Here is a 27,997-nt window from a genome sequence, read left to right as displayed (position 1 = left end):
CTGAATTATTCACCAAAACTATAGACTCTACGTGACAGAACTAAAATGCAGTAAATTAGTGTCAGTTTAATGTTTCATTAAGTATTTAGAGACCAAAAGAAACCACAAAATCTTATTATTTAAAATATTTTAATTTCTAAAAAAGTTTACATCATATTACAACTTAAACAATTTCATTGTACAGTATTTGACAATACATTTCAACAAACTGAAAGGCAAATCAGTTTATCAGTTTTGTTTACTTTCTAAGCTTGATAATGTATAGAGTCTTGCTCTTCAAGAAGATGTAAACATCAGCAACAGTAAAAGTGAAATATTTAAAGAGGAATCTAAAAGAAAACAAATTCAATCTGATCAAATCCACAATTAATTGAAGTTTTCATTTTATTCAATTGTGAAAAAAATAGCAGCCACTGTTTCATCCAATATGCCAATGATAACTTAGGAGAAATGATCTGCCTGGCTTGTGCAAAACAAGAACAGTTATCCTCTGCTGAAAGCATGGGAGTTTTCAAATTTGGTTTTCATGTCATAGTTTCCAAGTAAATAAACCGCTCCACCAAAAACGACAGTCCAGGTGCTCCACTAAAAATGACAGTCCAGGTGCTACATGTCTTCCAGGGTTTCGTCATACAGCCATTTATAAGCACAATCTTTGGAACACTCTATAGTTTCAAAAAGTCTTTTGAAGTCTTGAGGGTACATGTTAACTACTTTCTCATCTTCCTCTTTTCCTATTTGCATCAATACATCCCTCGCATCAAGTGGAGTCAATGAGCTGCAAAAGACATACAAAGTAAATGTGCTTAATTCTTTTTCATGCATCTATCCATTAATGGCGACAGAAACGGCTTCTAAGTTGAATTTAAAATGTCAAACTTAGGCATACAGAGTGCCGTAATGGACACGGGAGAATCAGCAGGGAAGAGGAGGGGAGGAGGGTGAGGGATAAAGCACAACCTACTGCGTACAATGCACACCATTTGGGTGACGGGTACACTAAAAGCCCAGACTTCAACAATCCAGCCATGAAACAAAAAAAATCACTTGTATTCCTAAGGCTATTGAAATAAGAAGAAAACAAAAGAAGCATAACTTATATCACATAACTTATATTTAAGCATCTTACTTAGTTTAAGAACTTCCAATAACTTTATGTTTATTTCTAAAGTTTCATCGCTAACCTATAATGAAAATATTAATAGCAGGTTTAGGCTTTCACACACTCTAATCCATTTTTACACAAAATTCTAGTTTAATCACTACCCTTTAAAAAATTATTATGCCTACCTCTTTCATCCTTTTTCTTTCTGCAAAAAATATTCTTAACTTCTTTTGGTTCATGTCAAGCTCAGTAACTACAAACAGCAGAAGTTGCTGTTTAGCAGTTTACCAAGAGGGGGTCATTTTTCACATTTTGATGTAACCATCACTGGTAAATAAATTATAAAGCAACTAACTTCCTTATACAGTCATGCATTGCTTAATGATGGAGGAATGTCCTGAGAAATGCCCTGTTAGGTGACTTCTTTGTTGCTTGAACATCTTACAGAGTACTTAACCCAAACCTATGTGACATAGCCCATTACATACTTAGGATATATGGCAGAGCCTAGTTGCTCCAAGGTTACAAACCTGCACAGCATGTTACTGTACTGAACACTGTAGGGAACTGTAACACAATGATGAGTGATAGAAAAGATACAGTAAAAGATACAGCATCATTATAACCTTATGGGACCACTATTGTACATTTGGTCTGCCACTGACTGAAACCAGGTGTGAGGAATCTACCTCATTACGAGGTATTATATATATCTGAGGCATATTATATAATATATATACAATATATAATCAATGAGGTGTGGCCGGGCGCGGTGGCTCAAGCCTGTAATCCCAGCACTTTGGGAGGCCGAGACGGGCGGATCACGAGGTCAGGAGATCGAGACCATCCTGGCTAACACGGTGAAACCCCGTCTCTACTAAAAAATACAAAAAACTAGCCGGGCGAGGTGGCGAGCGCCTGTAGTCCCAGCTACTCCGGAGGCTGAGGCAGGAGAATGGCGTAAACCCGGGAGGCGGAGCTTGCAGTGAGCTGAGATCCGGCCACTGCACTCCAGCCCGGGCTAGAGCAAGACTCCGTCTCAAAAAAAAAAAAAAAAAAAAAAAAATTAGGTGTATCATATACCATAATATGAGGTATATAACTGTATATCAGCTTAGCAAGAAACCATTGATAAGCCTCTGACAACAACAACTGTAAAAAAATATTTTGGGCTGGGTGTGGTGGCTCATACCTGTTATTCCAGCACTTTGGGAGGCTAGGTGGGAGGATCATTTGAGCCCAAGAGTTCAAGACTATCCTGAGCAACATAGTGAGACCCCATCTCTACAGAAAACGTAAAAAGTTAGCTGGGCATAGTGGTGGGCATAACAGGCCCAGCTACTCAGGGAAGAAGCTGAGGCAGGATCACTTGAGCCCAGAGGTTTGTGGTTGCAGTGAGCTATGATCGTGCCATTGTACTCCAGACTGGGCAACAGAGTGAGACTCTCTGTCTGTTCAATTCCAATCCTTTTTGATATTGAATAGAATCTCGGTAACATGTTTCTAGTCCACTGAGATCACCAGGAGCATTTTTAATATTTTGCACCATGATTTTTAACATTTATTCCTTATTTCCCTCTTTTCTTGGTATTTTCATTGAAAATAGCCACCTTAATAAGAGATTGCCTTTTATTAGTCTATTGCCTTTTACTAGTCTATCACCACTTTTTTTTTTTTTTTTTAAGAGATAGAGTCTTGTTCTGTCACCCAGGCTCGTCTCAAACTCTTGTTGGCACTCTCTGCCTCCAATTCTTTTTTTTTTAGAGACAAGGTCACCTTCCTCTGTGTCCCACACTGGAATGCAGCAGTGAGTTTATGGCTCACTACAGCCTCCAACAACCTCCTCAAGTGATCCTTCCACCTTGGCCTCACAAAAAGTGCTTGGATTACAGGCATGAGCCACTGCACCCAGGCTATTGCCACTTTTAACATTTATTTTTAGATAAATACTGTCTGGTCAACAGCTCAGAGTTATATGTTAAATGATCAAATTAGTTAAAATAATTATTTTAACATTTTACCCATCCTCTGGCAAGACTCTGAATGACTATGGGCTGCTGAAGACAAGGCATAATGCACAACTTACAGGGACATATGCATCAGCCCTACATACGAATTACACGGATCTACACACAAATTACACAGATGGCTGGGCACGGTGGATCCCACCTGTAACCCCAGCACTACTGACAGAGGTGTGTGTGTCAGCCCTACATACAAATTACATGGATGGCCAGGCGCGGCGGCTCATGCCTGTGACCCCAGCACTTTGGGAGGCCAAGCCAGGTGGACTGCTTGAGGCCAGGATTTTGAGACCAGCCTGGGCAACATGGCAAAACCGCATCTCTACAAAAATTTGCATACAATTTATAAACACAAAATATAAATATAAAAATGTTATATTTTTACAAATATAAAAATTAGCCAGGCATGGTGGTGCATGCTTGTAGTCCCAGCTACTCAGGAGGCTGAGGTGGGAGGATCACTTGAGCCTGGGAAGACAAGGCCGCCGCAGTGAGCTGAGACTGTGCCACTGCACTTCAGCCTGGACAACACAGTGAGACCCTGTCTCTAACAACAACAACAAACATGTTTTTCACTTTTACACCACTGAAGACAGGCAATGAGAGGTGACCGTGGGCATGCCTCCAGCAACGCTGATTCTTCTCCACCCCACTAGTGGTAAGCTGCTAGTGCTTCCTGTAAGGTAAAGCGAGCCCTATACTCTCCAAAAGACAAAACCACCTGTAAGCATCCCTGGGCATTTTTTCAAAGAAGGAAAAATAAATGAAACTCACTGAGAGATTATGGGAAAAATATATTTTCCTCAAAATGTACACTAGGGAGAACAAATTACCTTGAAGAAATATGAGGGAAAACATGGTACCTCACTCTGTCAATCAAGATATAAAAAATAGACCTCTAAGATGAAAGAAGAATTCGTACATCAAATTGCTACTTTCATACTTGCTTTTATTCTTTTCACTTACCGTAAGTGGTCTATTACAGTGGCAGTGCGCCTCCCAAAACAGTGCTTTAACAAGTGAAAAAATATATTATAGTTCATAGGTGTTAAGCTATTGGCAAATAAATTTTGCCGAGGAGTCATTTGAACAAGATACAGCTTTTGTTGTAATAGTTCTAATACTTCCTGGAGAGAAGAAAAAATAAATCGCATTAGTCACAAAATATTGCCAGAGTAAGACACTGCTCGCTTCTTCCTTCAAGCTACCTGCTGAAAGGTACAATCCCCACAGGCCCTAAGTGTCTTCACATTCTCTTTTTTTTTTTGAGACGGAGTCTCACTGTGTAGCCCAGGCTGGAGTGCAGTGGCCGGATCTCAGCTCACTGCAAGCTCCACCTCCCGGGTTCACACCATTCTCCTGCCTCAGCCTCCCGAGGAGCTGGGACTACAAGCGCCCGCCACCGCACCCAGCTAGATTTTTGTATTTTTTTTTAGTAGAGACGGGGTTTCACCGTGTTAGCCAGGATGGTCTCGATCTCCTGACCTCGTGATCCGCCCGTCTCCGCCTCCCAAAGTGCTGGGATGACAGGCTTGAGCCACCGCGCCCAGCCTTTTTTTTTTCTTTTTTTGAGACGGAGTCTTGCTCCGTCACCCAGGCTGGAGTGCAGTGGCCGGATCTCGGCCCACTGAAAGCTCCGTGTCCCGGGTTCACTCCACTCTCCTGCCTCAACCTCCCGAGCAGCTGGGACTACAGGTGCCCGCCACCATGCCCGGATAATTTTTTTTTTTTTTGTATTTTTTGGTAGAGATGGGGTTTCACCGTGTTAGCCAGGATGCTCTTGATCTCCTAACCTCATGATCTGCCCGCCTTGGCCTCCCAAAGTGCTGGGATTACAGGCGTGAACCACCGCGCCTGGCCCACATTTTCTTACTGTGTACACCAAGAACACAAAGCCCTAATTGGTCTTTACCTGGGCCATTTCTCAGAGTTGTTTGCAATGAGTAACCTTGAGGGAGGAGATAACGTCTCTCTCCAGGACAAAAAGCAGGCTTGTGGCTGGGCGCAGGGCTCACGCCCGTAATGCCAGCACTTTGGGAGTCCAAGGCATGGATCACTTCAGGTCAGGAGTTCAAGATCAACCTGGGCAACATGGCAAAACCCCATCTCTATAAAAAATAAAAAATTAGCTGGGTGTGGCGGTGTGTGCCTGTAGTCCCAGCTACTCGGGAGGCTGAGGTGGGAGGATGGCTTGAACTCAGGAGGTGGAGGCTGAGAGCATGCCACTGCACTCAAGGCTGGTCGACAGAGCCAGGCCCTATCTTAAAAAAACAAAAGGGCAGGTTTGCTTAATGTTTGCTATGAAAGATGGATTCATTGGGAGGCTGAGGTGGGCAGATAGCTTGAGCCCAGGAGTTCAAGACCAGCCTGGGCAACATGGTAAAACCCTGTCTCTACAAATAGTACAAAAATTGGCATGGCATGGTGGTACATGCCTGTAGCCTCAGCTACTTAGGAGGCTCAGAGGGGAGGATGCTTGAGACCGCCGAGTGGAGTTTGCAGTGAGCCGAGATTATACCACTGCACTCCAGTCTAGGTGACAGAGCAAGACTAACTCAAAAAAAAAAAAAAAAAAAGACCTGGATCTCCCAGCTCTGTACTTCTCAGCTATAAAGCAAATCCGCTAAATGCAAGGCATCCAACTGAGCCATATCAAATCACTCCACAGGAAGAGAGGCACAGAACATCCTTTGTCTGATCCGGGAGTCTTAGGCCAACATCCGAGAAACAGTAACATTTATTAACATCTACGTAGGGTAAAATCAAATCCCAGACATGAGGCCGGGTTGCTCACGCCTGCAATCCAACACTTTGGCAGGCTGAGGCAGGAGGATTGCTGGAGCCCAAGAGTTCGTGACCAGCCTGGGTAACATAGGGAGACGCCTTCTTTACAAACAAACAAACAAACAAACAAACAAACAAACTAGCTGGGCGAGGTGGTGCACACCTGTGGTCCCAGCTGTTCGGGAGGTTGAAGTGGGAGGATCACTTGAGTGCCGGGAGTTCGAGGCTGCAGTAAGCCATGATCGTGCCACTGCACTCCAGTCTGAGACACTGTCTTTAACAACAACAACAAAAGGCTAGGCGTGGTGGCTCACGCCTGTAATCCCAGCACTTTGGGAGGTTGAGGCAGGCGGATCACCTGAGGTCAGGAGTTCGAAACCATCCTGGCCAACATGGTTGGAACCCCATCTTTACTAAAAACACAAAAATTAGCCCCAAGTGGTGAAGCATGCCTGTAATCCCAGCATTCGGGAGGGTGAGGCAGGAGAAACTCTTGAACTCAGGAGGTGGAGGTGCAGTGAGCCAAGATTGTGCCACCACACTCCAACCTGGGCGACAGAATGAGATTTTGCCTCAAAAAAATAAAAAATAAATAAAAATTAAAATTAAAATTAATAGTAAAAAAAAAATCCCAAACATGGCATTAACATATATTGAGTCCTTGCTATATTCGAGATAAAACATCACCATCGGATGCAAAGGATAAAAAAAGTTATTGACTAAAATTTTTAATTGGATATTTAAAAAGTAGAAGTCTCAAACAAAACTTGGATAGAAATGATAGGCTCTAAAAACCTGTTAAATGTCTCAAACTGCTTTTATAACAATATGAGCACCATGACATCAAAATAGATGTGAAATATCTAAAATCAATTCCGTCATAAAATATGACATTTGCTTATTTCATCTTCAACCCTAAAAGTTTATATATGTATACACATACACAAACACATTTTTTTTTTTTTTTTTTGAGACAGAGTCTCACTCTGTCACCCAGGCTGGAGTGCGATGGCATGGTCTCACCTCACTGCAAACTCTGCCTCCCAGGTTCAAGTGATTCTCCCACCTCAGCCTCCTGAGTAGCTGGGACTACAGGTGCACACCACCACATCCAGCTAATTTTTGTATTTTCAGTAGAGACAGTGTTTCAGTATGTTGGCCAGGCTGGTCTCAAACTCTTGACCCTGTGATCCACCCTCTTTGGCCTCCCAAAGTGCTGGGATTACAAGAGTGAGCCACCACACCAGGCCAAGTTTATATTTTTAAGCTGGGCCAAAAAACTTAAGCTTTTCATCTTCTTTTTTTTTTTTTTTTTTTTTTTTTTTTTTTTATTATACTTTAAGTGCTTTTCATCTTCTTGTTGAAAAACTGAGAAACTTTGTTATATACATGATTGTTCATTTGTGGAATATTTGGATAAATCTCCAATAGCATCCAAATGTACTGTATTAGACAAAAATGTATTATTCCTATTGTGTTTTTTGAGACCACATAAATATGCTGTATAAATAGTCAAACAGAACTAAAAGCACAATGATGACTGATCACTCAAAAATCACATCAATGAAAGAAAACTGATAACTTTCTTTTTCCTTTAGTGGCAAGTGTGAGAAAAAAACATAGGCAAGCAAGCAAACAGGATCTTCAGACTAAGCTGTTATGCTGAGATTAGGCCATTGTTAGCATTTAATTCTTTTTTTTTTTTTTAAGCTCTAAACCTTAAAGACAGGTATCTAATTCTAAAGTAAAACTTCTGAATTGAGTCAAAACATTGTTTTGTGAAACTTTAGCTATTTTATTAGAATTTCAAAACTAGCCCTGAGATAAACTAAATGGAGAACTATAACATTGTCCCTTCGGTTCTTCCACACAAAGATTAAAAAACAAACAAAAATAAAGGCCTAACTCCTGGGTAAAAATCAGGAAGTACCTATCAGTGAATTCAACCATGTAATAAAAGTAGTAATATCATAATTTTTTTTTTTTTTTTTGAGAGGGTGTCTCACTCTGTCATCAGGCTAGAGTGCAGTGGCACGATCTTGGCTCACTGCAACCTGTCTGCCAGGTTCAAGTGATTCTCCTGCTTCAGCTGCCTGAGAAGCTGGGACTACAGGCGTGTGCCACCACACCAGGCTAATTTTTGTATTTTTAATAGAGGTGGGGTTTCACTATGTTGGCGAGGATGGTCTCGATCTCTTGACCTTGATTATCACAAATTTCTAATCGATTAATAAGTCATAAAATTTTGATTCTAATTAATCAAATTAGATGAATATTAAAATGATTTTATTTTCCAAATTTGAGATGTACCTTCATTTCAAAAGAGGTAAGAAGAGAACTTAGATTCTGTTTTTAAGCCTACTACTATGCTAGCATCCATAAAACTCCTCCAAAATACTTTCGATTCATTAAAAGTAGTAAGATATGTTTAAAGAACGTTTCTAGGTATTTCAAAATTAGAAAGTTAAATACAGACTACCAAATAGTCCTAAAAAATAAAATAAAAAATATGTCACATAGGGAGAAAAAGGAAAAGATCTTATTTTCTTCTTACCTTACGCTTTGTGTTTTCCAGCCGGCCACTTCGGGTGTATACATCAAATGATGACCAAGGCTCCTAGGGGAGAAAACCAAAGCAAAACAACATCTTTTATTTCTCCTTGGTCAAAGTGCCCCAAATTATTACTTCCTTAAAAAACACCTTGCCTAAGTAAGAGAATGGTCAGTCTAATTGGATTTAAGAAAAACATGTTATAGTTAAATAATATACATATCTCTCCTTAATTTTTTTAAAGAGGAGGAGGATCAAAAGTCTACCCAAATACTAGTACTTCTTTTCCTTATTAAATATGACTTGCCCTTTATGCAATTATGCAAATAAGTATTTGCTACAATTTTTACCACTGAATATTTCCATATCATAGTCAGAATCAGCAGTTTAAGGCATATTAGATTAATGCTGAGGATTTCTTTTTGCCCTACTTTAGTGGAAAAGCCTATTAATCAAACTATCTGAATATGTTAGGACATGTATGGAAATACACAAATAAAGATGCTAGTGTCGACCGGGTGCTACGGTTCGTGCCTATAATCCCAGCACTTTGGGAGGCCAAAGTGCTTGAGCCTGGGAGCCTGAGTTTGCAGTAAGCCAAGACTGTGCCACTGTACTCCAGCCTGGCAACAGAGTGAGACCCTATCCAAAAACAACAACAAACATCTAGTGTCAATTTTAAAATGGATCACTGTTTTTCGGTAGCTATCTTTTGTAATAGAATGTTGTGCATAAGGCAATTAATTTTAAAAGATGATCTGGTTAGGCACAGTGACTCATGCCTATAATCCCAGCACTTTAGGAGGCTGAGGCAGGAGAACTGCTTGAGCTTGGGAGTTTGAGACCAGCCTGGGCAACAAGGTGAAACCTCGTCTCTTCAAAAAATACAAAAATTAGCCAGGTGTGGTGGCGCATGCCTGTAGTTCCAGCCATTTGGGAGGCTGAGGCGGGAGGACTGCTTAAGCCTGGGAGGCGGAGGTTGCCGTGAGCTGGGATTGTGCCGGTGCACTCCAGCCTGGGTTGACAGAATGAGATCGCGTCTCAAAATAAAAAACCAATCCACCCAAAAAAGTATTCTCTGTTAAAAAAAAACTATACATACCCATACCCATATTAAATTCCAAATAAGAGTGGGTTAAAATAGATCTGACATAGGCTTAAAAAACTAAACAATATTGAACACAAGGTCTGAAAGGCTACTGTCGAAATAGTAATTTATTATTAACTACAGGGGCAAAGAGAGTGGAATAAAACATATAATTGGGGCCAAACTGTGAAATTCCTAGCAGTCCCCGGAATGTCACTTTAAGTGGGGGAAGAAAAGCACCATCAGGAGTACACAATGGGTACGGCCACTTCCCACACGCCGGGTCGAGCCTCAGCAGCTTTCCCCTCATCCAGGACAGCGGAGGAAAACCTGCAGGACACTGGGAATTGACTTCAACGACTTCCTCTACAGCTGCAGATCCACAGTGGAGCAAGCCTGGGAAATGTTAGGGCCAGAAAGACCTTTCCTTGCTGGAGTTTAGCAAATGGCGAAACCTAACACAGGACCTTTGAAAACAAATATTAAGGGAACAGGAAGACAAAAACATTATTCTGCAAGCTAAAGTCCTCAGAGGGCCTCTCTGAAGAAACTAGCTGAAAGCTACCAGGACAGAAGGCTTGAGATGAAAGTCAACAGAATGAGACGAAATCAGTGGGTAAGGAAGAATTTTAGAGAAACCAAGAACTATAGTACTGACAGCACAATACACAGTGCAGGCAGAGAGCAGAATCAGGGACGTGAAGACTAAGTGTGAAGAGATTCTGGGAACGGAGAAAAATGATGAGAGCGTGACAGACACTAAAGACAAGGATCAGAGATCCAACCCAAGAACCTCAAATGTTTTTGAGGGGAAAAAAAAAGAATTGGAACAAAAGCTAAAATCAAATGAGATAACATTCCTGAGCTTAAAAAAAAACAGCAAGGAGCACAGACTGAAGACCTCAGAATATTCTCAGGCAAAAGCAGTGAAGAGAATACGCTAAGATCCACATTGCAACAATTTAAAAATTAGAGCCAGGGCCAGACGCGGTGGCTCATGCCTGTAATCCCAGGGCTTTAGGAGGTCGAGGTGGGTAGAGCACCTGAGGTCAGGAGTTCAAGGCCAGCCTGGCCAATGTGGTGAAACCCGTCTCTATTAAAAATACAAAAATTAGGCAGGTGTGGTGGCGCACACCTGTAGTCCCAGCTACTCGGGAGGCGGAGGCAGGGGAATCACTTAACACAGGATGTAGAGGTTACAGTGAGCCAAGATCGAACCACTGCACCCCAGCCTGGGTGACTGAGTGAGACTCCATCTCAAAACAATAACAAATTATAAAAAAATAAAAATTAGAGCCAGGTGCAGTGGGTCATGCTATAATCCCAGTGATCTGGGAGGCTAAGGCAGCAGGATCACCACTTCTGGGAGGCTAAGGCCAGGAGTTCAAGACCAGGCTGGGCAATATTTTAAACATTTTAAAACTTAGCCAGGCATGGTGGCGCATGGCTGTAGTCCCAGCTACTCCAGAGGCCAAGGTGAGAGGATCACCTGAGGCCAGTAGTTCAAGGCTGCAGCAAGCTATGACTGCACCACTGCACTCCAATCTGAGCAATAGAATGAGACCCTGTCTCTAAAAAAAAAATGTTTTTAAATAGAAAGATTTTACTCACCATGTGCAGAACCTTAATCTCACAAGCTATCTGCCAGATAACACTTAATACATGATACAACTTTGGATTTCGGGGATCTGCCATTAGTTTCTAGTAAAAGAAAAATAAAAATTACATGTTATACACATCTTTAATCAATCAAAAACAAACGTTTAATCTTTTTTTTTTTTTTTTTTTGAGACAGAGTCTCGCTCTGTCGCCCAGGCTGGAGTGCAGTGGCCGGATCTCAGCTCACTGCAAGCTCTGCTTCCCGGGTTCCCGCCATTCTCCTGCCTCAGCCTCCCAAGTAGCTGGGACCACAGGCGCCCGCCAACGCGCCCGGCTAGTTTTTTGTATTTTTTTAGTAGAGACGGTGTTTCACCGTATTAGCCAGGATGGTCTCGATCTCCTGACCTCGTGATCCACCCGTCTCGGCCTCCCAAAGTGCTGGGATTACAGGCTTGAGCCACCGCGCCCGGCCAAACGTTTAATCTTAATAGGACTATCTTGGCCGGGTGCGGTGGCTCACGCCTGTTATCCCAGCACTTTGGGAGGCCGAGGTGGACGGATCATGAGGTCAAGAGATCGAGACCATCCTGGCTAATAAGGTGAAACCCCATCCCTACTAAAAATGCAAAAAAAAAAAAAAAAAAAAAAAACTAGCTGGGCGTGGTAGCAGGTGCCTGTCGTCCCAGCTACTTGGGAGGCGGGGGCAGGAGAATGGTGTGAACCCGGGAGGAGGAGTTTGCAGTGAGCCCAGATCGCGCCACTGCACTCCAGCCTGGGTGACAGAGCAAGACTCTGTTTCACAAAAAAAAAAAAAAAAGACTATCTTAATGGTACCTAGACATTTTAAAAAATAAAACTAGAATGAGATGCAAAAAACCAGGTACAGCTACTGGAAAGGCTGAAGCAAGGGGACTGCCTGAGCCCAGGAGTTTGGGCGTTCAGTGTGCGGTGACTGTGCCTGTGAGAGCCACAGCACTCCAGCAGGGCCAAGAGCAGGGCACGCGGGGTCTCGCTCGTAATTCCAGCACTTCGGGAGGCTGAGGCGGGAGGCCTGCTTGAGCCTAGAAGTTCAAGACCAGCCTGGGCAACACAGTGAGACCCCATCTCTTAAAATACAACAACACAGGAGTGTTAAGGCTGACCGGAAAGGACGAGGTTACCTCAGTGACTGGGAAGGCACTCCGGAGAGAAGAAACCACGTGTGAAAAGATCCAGGGCAGAAGACGCGTGGGCCACTGGAATATAATCCTAGCAGCAGGAATCTAACAAAGTAGTTCCTATTTTTCTCCTTGCCATTCCTTTGTTTAGTATTGTATGCTATGCACAGCCTCAAGGTCGTGAGGCCTCCGCTGTCTTTCCATGGCTAGCAAATATGTATTTACTAAATGGGTCTGGGGGAGCAAATCGTCCCTTCATTTTTTGCCCCACTATCTTAATCCATAGCAACACAAATATGCATTATACAAATCTTAATCTTATCAGTCTTAATAGTACTATCTTAATAGCATCTAGAAATTTAAGAAATTAAGCATTATACAAATCTTAATCTTATCAGTCTTAATAGTACTATCTTAATAGCATCTAGAAATTCAAGAAATTAAGCATTATACAAATCTTAATCTTATCAGAGTCTTCATAGTACTATCTTTTTTTTTTTTGAGGCGGCGTCTCGCTCTGTCGCCCGGACTGGAGTGCAGTGGCCGGATCTCAGCTCACTGCAAGCTCCGCCTCCCGGGTTTACGCCATTCTCCTGCCTCAGCCTCCCGAGTAGCTGGGACTACAGGCGCCCGCCGCCTCGCCCGGCTAGTTTTTTTGTATTTTTAGTAGAGACGGGGTTTCACCGTGTTCGCCAGGATGGTCTCGATCTCCTGACCTCGTGATCCGCCCGTCTCAGCCTCCCAAAGTGCTGGGATTACAGGCTTGAGCCACCGCGCCCGGCCATAGTACTATCTTAATAGCATCCAGAAATTTAGGCAGAGAAAACTAGAAATAGATACAAAAAGCTGGGTGCAGTGGTGTGCACCTGTAGTCCCAGCGACTCAAAAGGCTGAGGCAAGGGGACTGCTTGAGTCTAGGAGTCTGGGGGTTCGGCGTGAGATGACTGTGCCTGTGAAAAGCCACAGACAGCACTCCAGCATGGGCAACACAGAGACACAAATAAACATTTCCGTTAAACTGGATTCACAGATTAATAACATGAAACATTCTGGGGAGAAAAGAAAGATGACACTCAGCGATATCCACGTTGTCAGGAAGACCTTCCCTTACAGGGAATTAAAACTAGAGTCTCAAACCTTAGCCTTGGTGTGATGGTTCACAACTGGAATCCTAGCACCTGCCTCTCCCAGGCAGGAGAATCACGTGAAGACAGGAGTTCAAAACTGCCCTGAACAACACAGCATGACCCTATCACTACAAGAATCAACAACTACCTGGGTGTGGTGGTGCGCACAGGTGGTCCCAGCTACAGGGGAGCAGGGGACGCTGAGGCAGGAGGATCACTTGAGCCCAGAAGTTCGAGGCTGCAGTGAGCTATGAACATACCGCGCTACATTCAAGCCTAGGCAACAGAGCAAGACCCTGTCTCTAAAAAAAATTTTTTAATGTTTTAAAGTTAAAAAAATTAATTAAAAAAATCCTGTTAAAACTAATAAATTCAGCTGAGTGTGATAGCTCACACCTGCAATCCCAGCATTTTGGGAAGCCGAGGCAGGAGGATCACTTGAGCTCAGGAGTTCGAGACCAGCCTGGGCAACAAAGTGAGACACTGTCTCTTTAAAAACAAAGGAAAGGCTGGGCGCGGTGGCTCAAGCCTGTAATCCCAGCACTTTGGGAGGCCGAGACGGGCGGATCACGAGGTCAGGAGATCGAGACCATCCTGGCTAACATGGTGAAACCCTGTCTCTACTAAAAATACAAAAAACTAGCTGGGCGACGTGGCGGGCACCTGTAGTCCCAGCTACTCGGGAGGCTGAGGCAGGAGAATGGTGTGAACCCGGGAGGCGGAGCTTGCAGTGAGCTGAGATCTGGTCACTGCACTCCAGCCTGGGTGGCAGAGCGAAACTCCGTCTCAAAAAAAAAAAAAAAAAAAAAAAAAGAAAAGAGAGAAACAGAAAACTCCATCCTAAAATCCATATAGAATCTCAAGGAAACTCAAATAGCCTAAACAATCATCAAAAATAATAAATTTGGATGAACCACCCTCTGACTTCAAAACTTACCAAGGCAACAGTAGTAAGACAGTGTTGTATTGGCCTAAGGACAAATATTGAGATCAATGGAATACAATAGAGCCCAGAAATAAACTCTTACACATATGGTCAAATCATTTCTGACACCAACGCCAAAGCCATTTGATGGGAGTAAGGAACAGTCTTTTCAACCAATGGCGCTGGGAAAACTAGATCAAAGAATGAAGCTGACGCTGAAACCATAAACAAAATTAACTCAAAATGGATCAAAGACCTAAACAAGAGCCAAAACTATAAAACTCTTAGAAGGAAACGCAAGGAAACCTTCACAACACAGGATTTGGCAATGATTTATTAGCTACGACACAGGTCCCCAGTCCCCGGGCCACGAACTGATACCAGTCCATGTCCTGTTAGAAACTGGGCCACACAGCAGGAAGTGAGTGGCAGGTGACCAGGCGAGGCGTCATCCGTATTTACAGCCGCTCCCCACTGTTCACATCACCGCCTGAGCTCCACCTCCTGTCAGATTAGCAGCCGCCTTAGATTCTCATAGGAACGCAATCCCTATTGCGCGTGAGGGATCTGGGTTGCGAAGGCCTTCTGAAAATCTAATGCCTGATATCTGTCACTATCTCCTATCAGCCCCAAGAAGCACCATCTAGTTTCAGGAAAACTAGCCCAGTGTTCCCACTGATTCTACATTATGCTGAGTTGTATAATTATTTCATTACATATTAGAATGTAATAATAATAGAAATAAAGTGCACAATAAATGTGATGCACTTGAATCATCCTGAAACCATCCCCACCACCGTCCACACAAAAACCGTCTTCCACAAAACCGGTTCCTGGTGCCAAAGATGTTGGGGACCGCTGAGCTACGTATGACACCAAAGGCACAGGCAACAAAAGAAGAGACAAAGTTGACTTCATCAAAATTAAAAACTTTCGGCATCAAAGGACACAATTAACAGGGTTAAAAGGCAACCCACAGAACGGGAGGAAATATTTGCAAATCAGGTATGATAAGAGATTAACATCCAGAATATATAAAGGACTCTTAAAACTCAGCAACAAACAAAATAACCCATTAAAAATGGGCAAACGTCTTGAACAGACATTTCTTAAAAGATATACAAACAGTCAGTAAGTACATAAAAATATATTCAACATGACTAATCATTAGGAAAATGCAAATCAAAAGCACAATGAAATACTAATGAGGAAAGGTACTACCAAGGTCCCAGAAAACGACTCTCAGTAATGCTGTGGAGAAATCGGAACTCTTGCACACTACTGGTAGCAATGTCAAATGGTGCATCCACGATGGATAACAAACAGTATGGTGGTTCCTCAAAAAACTAAAAACAGACTGGGCACAGCAGCTCATACCTGTAGTCCCAACACTTTGGAAGGCTGAGGCAGGAGGACTGCTTGAGTCCCAGAGTTGGAGGCCAGCCTGAGCAACATGGCAAGACCCTATTGCTACAAAAAGCCAGGCCTGGTGGTGTGTGGCTACAGTCACAGCTCAGGGGCTGAGGTGGGAAGATCGCTTGAACCCAGAAGGTCCAGGCTGCAGAGAGCTGTGATCATGTCACTGCACTCCAGCCTGGGCAACAGGGCAAGACCCTATCTCAAAAAAAAAAAAAAAAAAAAAAAAAAACCACAAAAAACTAAAAATAGAATTACTATAGATCCAGCAATTCTACTTCTAGTTGTACACTCAAAGGACTTGAAGAGATATTTGTAAACTCGTGTTCACTGCAGCATTATTCCCAACAGCCAAAAGGTAAAAGCAACTAAATGTCATTGATACATGAACACACAAACTGTGGTATACACATACAATGGATTTTTTTTTTTTTTGAGACAAAGTCTTGCTCTGTTGCCCAGGCTGGAGTGCAGCGGCATGATCTCGGCTTATTGCAACTTCGTCCTCCCAGGTTCAAGCAATTCTCTTGCTTTAGCCTCCCACGTAGCTGGGATTACAAGCATGCACCACCACGCCTGGCTAATTTTTGTATTTTTAGTAGAGACGGGGTTTTGCCATGTTGGCCAAGCTGGTCTCGAACTCCTGACCTCAAGTGATCAACATGCCTCGGCCTCCAAAGTGCTGGGATTACAGGAGTGAGACCCCGTGCCAGGCCAGAATGGAATATTATTCAGCCTTAAAGAGGAATGAAATTCTGACGCATGCTATAACATGGATGAACCTTGAGAACATTATGCTAAGTGAAATATGCCAGACACAAAGAAATATTGTAAACTTACATGAGATAAAGAGAATAGTCAAATTCATAGAGACAGAAAGTAGAATAATGATAACTAGTGGATGCAGGAAGAGGGAAGCAGACAGTTTGTGTTTAATGAGTACAGAGTTTTGGTATGGGATGACGAAAAGTTTTGGAGATGGATGATGGTAATGGTTGTACAATGGGAATGCACTTAAAACCACTCAACTGTACCCTGAAAAAGCAACCTAAGTCTAAAGACTACTCTGCAGAATTTGAAAACAATCTTAAGACCCTCAAATGTCATGATCCCTCAATTAAAATTGCACAGATTAAGAGTACTCAGAGAAAAATCACAGAACTCTTTCAAAAGAAAAAATAGGTGTTTGTTAATAACATACCTGGAATTCTTTTTCACCAATAAACATATTTATTTCTATTCGTCCAAATTTATAGATAGAAGTACAGGAATACAAGTCATATGCGAGTTTCCAAAGTGCCCTTTTTTCACCTCTACTTGGAAACATTCCAAATACTTTTAAAGGGATGCCTATTAGGAATATAAGCAAAAAGATCTGAATAAAGTTCTCAGCATTTTGTCCTATGCCCATATTTTATTGAGACAAACTAAGTTAACAAACTATATCAATTTCAAGTTTATTTCAATTAAAACTAAGCCTCAATATCTTTCCTTGGCATGGAACTTGACTTTTGGGGAAATAAACTGGTTGTCTGCGTCCAGGTGAGGTAAATGTCATATTCAGAGTTAGAGCATCTGCTCATAAATTGTATTAATACAATATAAATTATACACACATTTGGCCAGGCACAGTGGCTCACACCTGTAATCCCAGCACTTCGGGAGGTCGAGGCGGGGAGATCACTTGAGGGCAGGAGTGACCAGCCTGGCCAACATGGTGAAACCCCATCTCTACCAAAAATACAAAAGGTAACAAGGTGTAGTGACACACACTTGTAATCCCAGCTACTCGGGAGGCTGAGGCAGGAGAATCGCATGAACCTGGAGGCAGAGGGTCAGTGAACCAGGATCGCACCAATGCACTCCAGCCTGGGTGACGGAGCGAGACTCCATCTCAGAAAATAAATAAAACACAAATTTCATCAACAAATCAGCTATACTGCTACAGAAACATGGCAAATTCCAGGTATTTGCTTTAGTAAATTCCAAAAATGACCTGCTGTCCAAGGAACTTCTTCTATTCCCAAATTCTTGAAGAGCTCTTCAGAAGACATAGCGGGTGGCTTTATTGCTCCACCACTTCTAGGATCTATTCTAAAGAAGTCACAGTGAATCACTTGTAGTTTTCCATCCAGATTTTTCCCTAAGGACTAAAGAGAGACAAAGATAACATGTTAAAAGGTTTGAGCATTAAGTATACTTTGCAACAACTCAAAAAACTCTACTTCAAAAAACCAATAATAAAATGTAAAGATAAAAATAATTCAATTATCTTTTTCTTTTTTTTTTTTTTTTGAGAGACAGAGTCTCGCTCTGTTGCCAGGTTGGAGTGCTGTGGCACCATCTCGGCTCTCTGCAACCTCTGCCTCCCGGGTTCAAGTGATCCTGCGCCAGCCTCCTGAGTAGCTGGGACTACAGGTGCACACCACCACACCCAGCCAATGTTTTGTATTTTTAGTAGAGACAGGTTTCACCATGTTGGCCAGGATGGTCTCAATCTCTTGACCTCATGACATGCCTGCCTTGGCCCCCCAAAGTGCTGGGATTACAGCCACCACATCCAGCTGAATTACCTTTTTACAAAAAATATTTCTACCTCCATGAAGATGTAAAGAAAATATTACTAACACACCCAAAATTTAACAGAGGAAGTAAAAATCAATTAATACCTGAAAAATGGCAAAAGTACAATAATATTACCAAGAAAAAGCCCCCCAAACAGAAATAACCTATCATAAATTTTTATTTATCCATCACTTTTTTTTTTTTTTTGAGACAAGCTGTCAACCAGGCAGGAGTGCAGTGGCACAATCTCAGCTGACTGCAGCCTTGATCTCCTGGGTTTAAGTGATCCTTCCACCTCAGTCCCACAGGTAGCTAGGATTACAGGTGTATACCATCACGCCCCACCAATTTTTGGATTTTTTGTAGCAACAGGGTTTCGCCATGTTGCCCAGGTTGGTCTCAAACTCCTGAGCTCAAGAGATCTGCCCACCTTGACCTCCCAAAGTGCTGGGATTACAGGTGTGAGCCACGACACCTGGCCCCACTTACTTTCTTTATCATAATGGCTTCAGCTATTCAAAAGCTTTTCATGCCACTCTCTGACTGCTTAGTAGTGGCTACCTGAAGCACTGGGCAAAGATTCTGACAGCATGGTTGGCCTCATATAGAGAACCGTGAGCCACCTGCTTTGGTCATGGGAAGAAAAAATGAAAGATGTCTCACAGTAAAGAAAAACAATTAAAATATGAAAGTGAAAGGCAGATGGATTCAGGAGAATATCTTTCTTCTAAGGGAATCTAGTCAGCTATCCAGCAAACAAATGAACTTAGCTCATCTCCATAACATTCATTTACTTCTTCTAGAGACAGAAGCAACTACACACCTTGTTTGCTGGAAAAGGTCTAATATACTTCAGTCGTCTCACTGTTCTGATTTGCTCACCTTGCAGTAGTACTAGAGACCTTCCTAGTTAGGGCAAGAATCGGTTATAGACTCCATAAACTTTTTTTTTTTTTTTTTTTTTTGAGACAGAGTCTCGCTCTGTTGCCCAGGCTGGAGTACAGTGGCCGGATCTCAGCTCACTGCAAGCTCCGCCTCCCGGGTTTATGCCATTCTCCTGCCTCAGCCTCCCGAGTAGCTGGGACTACAGGCGCCCACCACCTCGCCCGGCTAGTTTTTTGTATTTTTTTTAGCAGAGACGGGGTTTCACCATGTTCGCCAGGATGGTCTCGATCTCCTGACCTTGTGATCCGCCCGTCTCGGCCTCCCAAAGTGCTGAGATTACAGGCTTGAGCCACCGCGCCCGGCCAGACTCCATAAACTTAAATTGAAGTTACAAAAAAAAAAAAAAAAGGCATTATGTTTTTAATGCATACATTGATGTTTCTGTGCACGGAAAATTCTATTAATATTAAGGTTGAAAATGATGTAACTTAAAGTTATTAATTCAAACACCTAGTTTTTCTTACATTTGCATTCAACCTATGAATATTATCCTATTTCTAAATCTAGTGAAATATTTTTTCTTCTTATTTTTTATTGAGATGAGACTCACTATGTCCCCAGGCTGGTCTCAAACTCCTGGCCTTAAGTGATCCTCCTGTCTCAGCCTCCTAAGTGTCTGGGATTACAAGCGTGTGATACCATGTCCAGCTCAAAATCTGGTAAATTTTGGCCAGGTGCGGTGGCTCACACCTGTAATCCCAGCACTTCGGGAGGCCAAAGAGGGCGGATCACCCAAGGTCAGGAGTTTGAGATGAGCATGACCAACATGGTGAAACCCTGTCTCTACTAAAAATACAAAAGTAAGCCGAGGTGGTGGCACACTCCTGTAATTCCAGCTATTGGGGAGGCTGAAGTGGGAGAAATCGCTTGAACCCAGGAGGCAGAGGTTGCAGTGAGCTGAGATTGCGCCACTGCACTCTAGCCAGGGTTACAGAGTGAGACTCCATCTCCAAAGTAAATAAACAAATAAAATTAAAAACTTTAAAAAAATCTAGTAAATTTTAACAATCCCTTTCAAGGGGAAGTTTTAAAAAGACTAGAGGAAAGGAAAGACTAGGGGTGGAAATCATATATATTTGGTCCCAATAATTTCAAGATGCCTACTATGTGATCCAGGTAGTGGTGTCAGGTAGGAAGCTGCAGACCTGAATAAGGTGTCAGTGGAGTGGTCCAGGCGGACGATATAAATGTGTGGGAATTTGGCTTGTTGAAGGTAATTTAAGTAAGGGGTCTACACTAGGGAGAAACAGAGGACCAGCCCTGAAGGTAGACTATGTCCAAAGTCTAATGACAAGACACTGAGAATACGAGTAAGGAGGAAACCCAGAAGAGGGTGGTGTCAGGGAAGCTAAAAGAAAGAGTACACATCCAATGCATACGATTATCAGTCGACACGCACAGCAAGGCTGTCCAACCTGCGGCCTGCGGGCCGTGTACAGCCCATGACGGCTTTGAATGCGCCCAACACAAATTCGTCACCTTTCTTAAAACATTATGAGATGAATGCATGGACCTTTTTTTTTAAAAAAGCTCATCAGCTATCGTTCTTATTACTGTATTTTATGTATGGCCCGGACAGTCGATGTTCCAATGTGGCCTAGGGAAACCAAAAGCTTGGACACCCCTGATACAGTATTAACATAGCCTTACAAGTTATCAAAAAGGCAGTTTAATCTTTCTAATTAAGGAAAGCTAAACAGCACAGGTGTGGTGGCTCATGCTTGTAGTCCTGAGAGTTTGAGACCAGCCTGGGCAACATGTCGAAACCCTGTCTCTACTAAAAATACAAAAATTAGCCAGTTGTTGGCGCGTGTGCCTGTAATCCCAGTTGCTTGGAGGCTGAGGTGGGAGAATCACCTGAGCCAGGCAAGTTGAGACTGTAGTGAGCCGTGATTGCAGCACTGCACTCCAGTCTGGGCGATGGGAGTGAGACCCTGTCTCAAAAAAGAGAAAGAAAATGTATAAACGATGAACACTTTATGGCTTCAACACACTTGTATGTTCTGAGAGGGCACCATACATTCTTGCTTTAGCACCTGTCACCTAACACTCAACAATTCAAATATGATAACAATCAAAGCTCCAGGATAAATAATTCGATTCATACAACAGAGAGATCACATTTGAAAATTCAACTGGATTGCACTAGGTTTCAAAAACAGGACGGGAAAATACCAGAAAAAGCAAGTAACCCTTGAGTTTCTACTAGTCATTAAGTTCGGTACGTCCCATTAAGTTTGTCTCATTTACCAGGCACAGTGTGTCAAGCCTGTAATCCCAGCACTTTGGAGGCTGAGGCGGGCGGATCACCTGAGGTCAGGAGTTGCAGACCAGTCTGGCCAACATGGTGAAACCGCGTCTCTACTAAAAATACAAAAAATTAGTCGGTCGTGGTGGCGGGTGCCTGTAATCCCAGCTGTCACCACTGAAACTCCTTTCAGTTTTCAGGAACAAACTTTAGGTGGCCAGAAGCATTATTCTACCCGCTAAGAGCACGACTTTAAGCCCCTGACTTAGAGCCACAAGAGTTCTGTTTACCTATTGTTACTTCTCTTTTCATTCTGGCAAACAGATTCATTCCACAAAATTTTATTTGAATGGCTTTTCAATTTACCATAACAATGGTTACTAAAAAGCGAGAGAATATGTACTAAGGGTTGAGTACAAGTTAGTGCTAGTAGAAAATAAGCGCCTTAAAAAAAAAAAAAAGAAAAGAAGCGCCTTAAAAGAGAAAAAACTAGTTCTAATCAAAGACTGGATTTAGTCAATGATGTTTATATTTTGAGCTTACATTTATAGCTTCAGAAACATTTTGTTATTGATATTCCTACCACGATTATTGTTTCAAAAATTCTCTAGTCCCGAACCTTCCTTTTTTCAGTAAAACAATTGTTTTAAAATTAAACTCTTGTCTTTTTTTTTTTTTTTTTTTGAGACGGAGTCTCGCTCTGTCGCCCAGGCTGGAGTGCAGTGGCCGGATCTCAGCTCACTGCAAGCTCCGCCTCCCGGGTTCACGCCATTCTCCTGCCTCAGCCTCCCGAGTAGCTGGGACTACAGGCGCCCGCCACCTCACCCGGCTAGTTTTTTGTATTTTTTAGTAGAGACGGGGTTTCACCGTGTTAGCCAGGATGGTCTCGATCTCCTGACCTCGTGATCCGCCCGTCTCGGCCTCCCAAAGTGCTGGGATTACAGGCTTGAGCCACCGCGCCCGGCCTAAACTCTTGTCTTGAAGATGTTTTTTTCTTTGGAGACTGAGTTTTGTTCTTGTAGCCCAGACTGGAGTGCAATGGCACGATCTCAGCTCACTGCAACCTCCACTTCCCGGGTTCAAGTGATTCTCCTGCCTCAGCCTCCCAAGTAACTAGGATTACAGGCATGAACCACCATGCCCAGCTAATTTTTTGTATTTTTAGTAGAGGTAGGGTATCACCACATTGGCCAGGCTGGTCTGTCCGCCTCAGCCTCCCAAAATGCTGGGATTACAGGCATGAGCATCGGTTGCTCAGCCTTGAAGATCTGACAGAAAAAAGCAACTACTGTGTTACAGAATAACAAACTTTAAATAGAAACAAAGACATTTTAATACAATCTTAACTACTTTGTGAACATGTAGATTAACCTTTAAATATAGGCTTTTTTTTCCCTCAAAACAGGATAAAAGTTATCTTCTTGTTTTTAATTTCCAAGTTGAAACTACAGATGACTATGTTTACTGAATCACATTTCAGGACGTTAAATCTTCGGACAACTATGTGTTCCTTTTTTCTTCACATTTTTGGAACTCCTTCAGATTTAAATCAATTAAATAACGCAGCTAAAACCTTGAACTCTTTTCAAAACAGTAAGTTGTAGAATAACAATAATACTCAGGCCGGGTGCGGTGGCTCAAGCCTGTAATCCCAGCACTTTGGGAGGCCGAGACGGGCGGATCACGAGGTCAGGAGATCGAGACCATCCTGGCTAATACGGTGAAACCCTGTCTCTACTTAAAAATACAAAAAACTAGCCGGGCGACGAGGCGGGCGCCTGTAGTCCCAGCTACTCGGGAGGCTGAGGCAGGAGAATGGCGTGAACCCGGGAGGCGGAGCTTGCAGTGAGCTGAGATCCGGCCACTGCACTCCAGCCTGGGTGGCAGAGCAAGACTCCGTCTCAAAAAAAAAAAAAAAAAAAAAGAAGCACAATCACTGAAAAATCTATTTGGAAAATGCCTTCACTCTCTGCAACTATATCTGACTACATGCTGAGCATCCCTAATCCACAAATTCTGAAATACTCCAAAACGTGAAACTTTTTGAGTGCCAACATGATGCCAAAAGTGGAAAATTCCACACTCTACCTTCTGTGACAGGTTTGCAGTGAAAATGCAGGTGTACAACACGAAGGTGAGGTCAGTTCCTAAAAATCGAAGGGAGTTATCTAAGACAAAAACCACTGTTAATAAGGCAGATGCCTCTATAGGGAACTTTTTTTTGAGACAAAGAGTGTAGCTCAGTCGCCCAGGCTGGAGTGCAGTGGTATGATCTCTGCTCACTGCAACCTCTGAGTCCCAGGTTCAAGCGATTCTCCTGCCTCAGCCGAGCGAGTAGCTGGGATGACAGGCATGTGCCACCACGCCCAGCTAATTTTTGTATTTTTAGTAGAGATGGGGTTTCACCATGTTGGCCAGGATGGTCTTGATCTCTTAACCTGGTAATCCGCCCGCCTCTGCCTCCCAAAGTGCTGGGATTACAGGCGTGAGCCACCGCGCCAGGCCCATTAAAAGCCAGCCAGCAGAATGTCTCCTTATCCTTAATGGACCCACTTCTTGGTCCTTCAGCTGCTTTTGATATTTCTTCTCGCCTAAGAAAAAAAAATGTGGTGTACAGTAACCTTTTCATCAAAACACAGCATCCCAGAAGGAGACTGAAAGCCTGCCACTGGGTGTTTCCACTGTTTGACAGCTGACGCAGGTATTCTGATGCTGCTGCTGTGCTGCCTAGTTTCTTTGAACACATTTTTTTTTTTTTTTTTACTGTACGAATGGTATGTCATATTTTCTACTGTTAAGCACTTGTGTGTGAATAAGTGTAAGAAAATGATGACTTATCAGGAGCATATAAATTCAGAGTAAGGGGCTAGTCATGGTGACTCACGCCTGTAACCCCAGCACTTTGGGAGGCTGAGGCGGGTGGATCACCTGAGGTCAGGAATTCAAGACCAGCCTGGCCAACATGGTGAAACCCCGTCTCTACTAAAAATACAAAAATCAGCTGGGCATAGTGGCAGGCGCCTGTAATCCTAGCTACTTGGGAGGCTGAGGCAGGAGAATCGCTTAAACCTGGGAGGCAGTGGTTGCAGTGAGCGCCGAGATTGCACCACTGCACTACAGCCCTGGGTGACAAGAGGGAAACTCTATCTTAAAAAAAAAAAAAAGGCCGGGCGCGGTGGCTCAAGCCTGTAATCCCAGCACTTTGGGAGGCCGAGACGGGCGGATCACGAGGTCAGGAGATCGAGACCATCCTGGCTAACACGGTGAAACCCCGTCTCTACTAAAAATACAAAAAAACTAGCCGGGCGAGGTGGCGGGCGCCTGTAGTCCCAGCTACTCGGGAGGCTGAGGCAGGAGAATGGCGTAAACCCGGGAGGCGGAGCTTGCAGTGAGCTGAGATCCGGCCACTGCACTCCAGTCCGGGCGACAGAGCGAGACTCCGCCTCAAAAAAAAAAAAAAAAAAAAAAGGTTAGGGATGATGACAATGTTAACCAGATTGTTCACATGGGTGGCTGATAGAGTGACACCTTTGCTTTCTGATGGCCCAATGTATACAAATTTTGTTTAATGCACAAAATTATTGAAAATATTATACAGAATTGCCTTTAGGCCTTACGAATAAGATGTATATGAAACAAAAAAGGAATTTTTAGACTCGGGTCCCATCCCTGAGATATCTCATTAGGTATATGCAAATATTGCAAAATATGAAAAAATTTGAAATCCAAAACACTTGTGTTCCCAAGCATTTCAGATAAAAGATACTTGATTTGTATGCCAACCTTTCTTTCCTTTGAAACCCTAAATCTAGAGGTTACATAGTGTTGGGGTCCCCCTGTTTCCTAAACAAAGGAATGAACACATTAGACAACACAAGACAAGACAAACATGGCGGCCGCCCCGAAGGACACGCTCCGCTTTAGTTTATACAGTCGTTTGTGGAATGTTACCAAGTCACAAGACACACTGTTGTTTTTCTGACCTTTCCCCGACTTTCTGGATTATCAAGATGTTTACACATAAACAAGTTCCCAGGGTCTGCTGTTAGCAGCTAGCTCCTATCAGGAACCCCCTGCTTCGTTTGCAAGAGGACTTATGGGGAACAAAACGAGCACGTAGTCCTCTACACATAGACCCACGAACCTAACATTAGCACTTACTCCAATTAGATTCCAAGCTCACAGAAGAAAGGAGCACAGCGCAGCTTAGTAGAAATGGGGAAAGGAGCCGAGGGATGCCAGTTATACACTTTGTTCCAAGTCAGCCAACTAGGCTGTAGCTGACCTAGAACTAGCAAACAAGTCTCAGAACTCATGTTTCAGCCATTCAACAGCACTGAATATTAACTGTGTTCTAGTCATTGGGAATAAACAAGATATTTCAGAGATGGCTCCCTAAAAGATATTCTACTTAAAAATCTGTGTGCTTAATTCTATTTCCTTAAATCACTTACGAGTAGTTGACCAAACAATAACATACATTTAGAAACTAAAAATATACCTCCAAATGTGGAATAAAAGTTTTGTCACTTTCGAGGGCAACCACTTTGGCACCAGCTTCAAGTAATGCTTCAGTCAGGATTCCAGGACCTGGCGTATTAACAGAATGAAAAGTTTATTTGCACAAGAAACAACATAATCTCTTTCAATACCCAACTTTAGATGTTCCACATGTTATTATCTGATTTTAAATCTGACAGCATCCTCCAAGTAGATGTCACTCTCCTTTTTACATTTCAGGAAACAGGAGATTATATATAGTTATTTGACTCCAGCATCAAAAGCGCTGCAGCTTGGCTTCAACATCATTGTCAGTGACTGCAAAAGCTTTTTCTTTTTTTTGAGAGGAAGTCTCACTCTGTCGTCAGGCTGGAGTGCAGTGGGACTATCTCAGCTCACTGCAACCTCTGCCTCCTGGGTTCAAGCGATTCTCTTGTCTCAGCCTCCCGAGTAGCTGAGATTACAGGTGTCCGCCACCACGCCGGGCTAATTTTGTATTTTAAGCAGAGACGGGCTTTCACCATGTTGGCCAGGCTGGTCTGGAACTCCTGACCTCAAGGGATCCACTCGCCTCGGCCTCTGGAAGTGCTGGATTACAGGCATGAGCCACCGCATCCGGCCAAAACTTGCACACTTCATCACTATGATTCACTACCTCTCAGAAGAAACATACCACAATAAAATAAGATTGCCTCTAGCCTCTCACTTACTCATGGACTACACGGATCCTTTAACCATCAAAGAGATTGTCAAGCCTAAACAGAACTGACTCCCTGTGATATGAAATGGTGCTTTAAAATATTATTATTCAAAAAGCCTATAAATCTTGTGTTCTTAGCATTCTGCTACGATCTATAGGGAATGCACGGAAGAATAAGATAACATCATTTTTTCAGCTGGCAGAGGTTTGCAACTCTTTTGGAGAGATGATAAAATCTAAGAGCATGTTTTATCAAACATTGTGTAAAGTGCAAACTGCTACAGAAATATGTTGTGGTGTCATTAATGATACAGACTCTACGCTTACGTTGTGGGCAATCTCTCCAACTAAGGAGCTTCAAAAAAGACCCGTATCTGGCCGGGCGCGGTGGCTCATGCCCACAATCCCAGCACTTTGGGAGGCCTAGGCGGGCGGATCACGAGGTCAAGAGATCGAGACCATCCTGGCCAACATGGCGAAACCACGTCTCTAATAAAAATAAGAAAATTAGCTGCGCGTGGTGGCGGGCGCCTGTACTTCATGCTACTTGGGAAGCTGAGGCAGGAGAATCGCCTGAACCAGGGACGCGGAAGTTGCAGTGAGCCGGGATCGCCCCATTGCACTCCAGCCTGGCGACAGAGCGAGACTCCACCTCAAAACAAAACAACAAAAAAACCTAGCACCTTACTTAAATAGCACCCCGACGAGGGCCAATACGTTTGAACAAATGATGCACATCCAAGAAAATGCAATCCAGCAGGACTCACCTGGATTGCACTCCAGCAGTAAGTGTGGAGGTCTATTTGGTTTTCCGCATACGATTTGCGCCAGGGTCTCAGCCAATCTCCGATCGGTTACGTAACGCTTAAAGTCTAAGCTGGACCTAGACGCCTTCTTTGGCGGATTCCTGAAATCCGGTTCGGGCAACAGCTGCGGAGAGCAGTCAGACAGGCCACTGTGGTTCCTCGCTGACAAGTGCTTTCGCGTCGCCGCTCCAGACCCTAAAATGCAAAAGCGACCAGCGGCCGCCAAGGCAGAGAGCCTCAGCCGCGGAGGAAGCCTGGCTACTGGGATCCACATGTCCTTGTCTCTCAGGCCCGCTCCAAGGACTACCCAGTGTCGCTACTTCAGTGAACCCCACGCAGGGTATCCCACGTGGAATATTGTCTGGCGTCCGGGCCAGGTCAAGCGGAAGTAAACACTACAGCCTGCGCATGCGAACAGCGGAGCCTTCGTGCTTTTTCTCCCTCACTTCCGCTTCCGC

The 27,997-nt window shown here is 43.3% G+C and overlaps 1 protein-coding gene across 3 annotated transcripts; it reads right to left on the bottom strand.

Moving 5' to 3' along the window:
- Positions 1–112: 112 nt before the first annotated feature.
- TFB2M (transcription factor B2, mitochondrial) lies at positions 113–27,995 on the bottom strand. 3 transcript variants are annotated; one of them, XM_033199458.1, is made up of 8 exons: positions 27,501–27,995; positions 26,035–26,123; positions 17,772–17,925; positions 16,977–17,125; positions 11,163–11,252; positions 8,468–8,530; positions 4,096–4,256; positions 113–778 (listed from the first exon to the last, which is right to left on the bottom strand). In XM_033199458.1, exons 1-8 carry the CDS (start codon positions 27,811–27,813, stop codon positions 607–609), a joined length of 1,191 nt encoding a protein of 396 aa, XP_033055349.1. In that variant the 5' UTR covers positions 27,814–27,995; the 3' UTR covers positions 113–606. The 3 variants fall into 3 exon arrangements, with proteins under 3 accessions (XP_033055349.1, XP_033055350.1, XP_033055351.1); XM_033199460.1 differs by lacking the exon at positions 4,096–4,256 and having other exon boundaries at positions 613–778; XM_033199459.1 differs by lacking the exons at positions 16,977–17,125; positions 17,772–17,925.
- Between the last annotated feature and the right edge of the window lie 2 nt (positions 27,996–27,997).

The sequence above is a fragment of the Trachypithecus francoisi genome, unplaced genomic scaffold (genome assembly GCF_009764315.1).
Source record: "Trachypithecus francoisi isolate TF-2019V2 unplaced genomic scaffold, Tfra_2.0 Lachesis_group5, whole genome shotgun sequence".
Classification (NCBI taxonomy): Eukaryota; Metazoa; Chordata; class Mammalia; order Primates; family Cercopithecidae; genus Trachypithecus; species Trachypithecus francoisi.
This window is presented reverse-complemented; position numbering and strand designations above follow the sequence as displayed.